This window comes from Antrostomus carolinensis, unplaced genomic scaffold (genome assembly GCF_000700745.2).
Source record: "Antrostomus carolinensis isolate BGI_N321 unplaced genomic scaffold, ASM70074v2 scaffold36665, whole genome shotgun sequence".
In the NCBI taxonomy this organism is placed as follows: domain Eukaryota; kingdom Metazoa; phylum Chordata; class Aves; order Caprimulgiformes; family Caprimulgidae; genus Antrostomus; species Antrostomus carolinensis.
Window position 1 is genome coordinate 1 of NW_010316340.1, and position 1713 is coordinate 1713.

General features: G+C 62.5%; 1 protein-coding gene across 1 annotated transcript; it reads right to left on the reverse strand.

Annotated features, from left to right (window-relative positions):
• Positions 1–7: 7 nt before the first annotated feature.
• LOC104525178 (serine/threonine-protein kinase SBK1-like) lies at positions 8–1710 on the reverse strand (the record flags this gene model as incomplete). The annotated part of the gene is given in 4 exon segments (XM_010168254.2): positions 8–153; positions 156–384; positions 1227–1429; positions 1536–1710. Coding segments are annotated over 4 exon segments (753 nt in total), but the record flags the coding sequence as incomplete, so codon positions are not given.
• Between the last annotated feature and the right edge of the window lie 3 nt (positions 1711–1713).

The window sequence follows — 1713 nt, forward strand, 5'->3', positions numbered from 1 at the left end:
GCCCCGCCAGCCGCCCCTTCTGCCACCGCACAAACTCCTCGAAGAAGGCGTCAGAAGCCGCCGCCGCCTCCCAAGGGAAGTTACCGGTGAGGACGCAGAAGATGAGCACCCCGAAAGCCCAGACATCGATGCTGGTGTCCACGGCGAAGCCTGGCAGACCTCGGGTGCCGTGTAGGGGATGGTGCCGCTGATGCGCTTGACCCGGCAGCCCACCTTGCGGGTCATGCCGAAGTCGGCCAGTTTGACGCGGCGGCAGTCGCGGTCGAAGAGCAGGACGTTCTCCGGTTTGATGTCCCGGTGCACCAGGCTCTTGCTGTGCATGTAGTCGAGGGCCAGGCCCAGCTGCTGCACGCAGCGCTTCACCAGCTCCTCGGGGAGCCCCACCTGTGGGCACGGGGACACTGCATCAGCCACCCACCACCAAACCCTGTGGTGATCCCACCCAGCTTGGGGACCACCACATCTGTACGTCATTACATATCCAACAAGTCAGGGCTGCTTTCATCTGGGGTGCTCTCTGCAGCAGGGAGACAGGTGGGGCCACCCTAGGGATGGATGATGGGTCTCAGGACCTCCAGGGAATTGGGTGATGGCTCTGAGGCCACCCAAGGGATGGGTGATGGGTTCCAGGCCACCCAATGGATAGGTGGTCGGTTCCAGGCCACCCTAGAGATGGGTGATGGGCCTGAGGCCACCCAACGCATAGGTGATGGGTTCCAGGCCACCCTAAGGATGGGTGATGGGTCTGGGGCCAACCAAGGGATAGGTGATGGGTTCCAGGCCACCCAAGATATAGGTGATGGGTCTCAGGCTCCCCAGGGGAAGGTTGATGGGTCTCAGGCTCCCCTAGGGATGCACGATGAGTCCCAGACCACTCTAGGGACAGGTGATGGGTTTCAGTCCACCCTAGGGATAGGTGATGGGTCTCAGGACCTCCAGGGAATGGGTGATGGGTTCCAGGCCACCCAAGGGACAGGTGATGGGTCTGAGGCCACCCAAGGGATAGGTGATGGGTCTCAGGCTCCCCAGGGGACAGGTAATGGGTCCCAGACTTGCTTGTAGGTGCTTGTGGTCAGTGCCAACCCACACAGAGATGCCCAGTCCCCATGCATGAGGCCCCCTCCCACATGGCCACCGAAGCACAGCAGCACCTTTGCTCAGCACTTTGGGGATCCTGAGCCCCCGCACCCCAAATTGTCTCCCACGGGAGGGGCAGGGGCTCCCACCTGCGGCGGGATGATGTCAAAGAGGTCCCCGCCGGGGGCATACTCCTGAGCAAAGACGTAGCAGTCCTCGGTCTCGAAGACCACGTCGAAGACCTTGATGATGAAGGGGCTGGAGGAGAGCGTGTTGGTGATGCTGAATTCCCGCAGGAAGTTCTTCAGCTTCGTCTTGCTCTTGTTGACGAACTTCAGGGCCATCTTGGTGCCTGTGGTGGGCGAGGGATGGGGTTGAGCCAGGGGCACAGTTGGGACGTGCCGGGCACCCTGCTCCCAGCACAGCCGCGTCCCCCACATCCCCCCTGCTCCCCTCACCTGTGCTTTTGTGGGACACCAGGTCCACCTTGCCATAGGTGCCCTTGCCGAGCTCGCGGATGAGGTCGTAGTGCTTGCTGATGTCGGTGCCCGAGAGGGTGCGGATGGCCAGGGACTGCATGTCCTCGGTGATGAGGGGCACCCCGCAGCAGGCCAGCTTGCGCGACGGCTCTTGCTC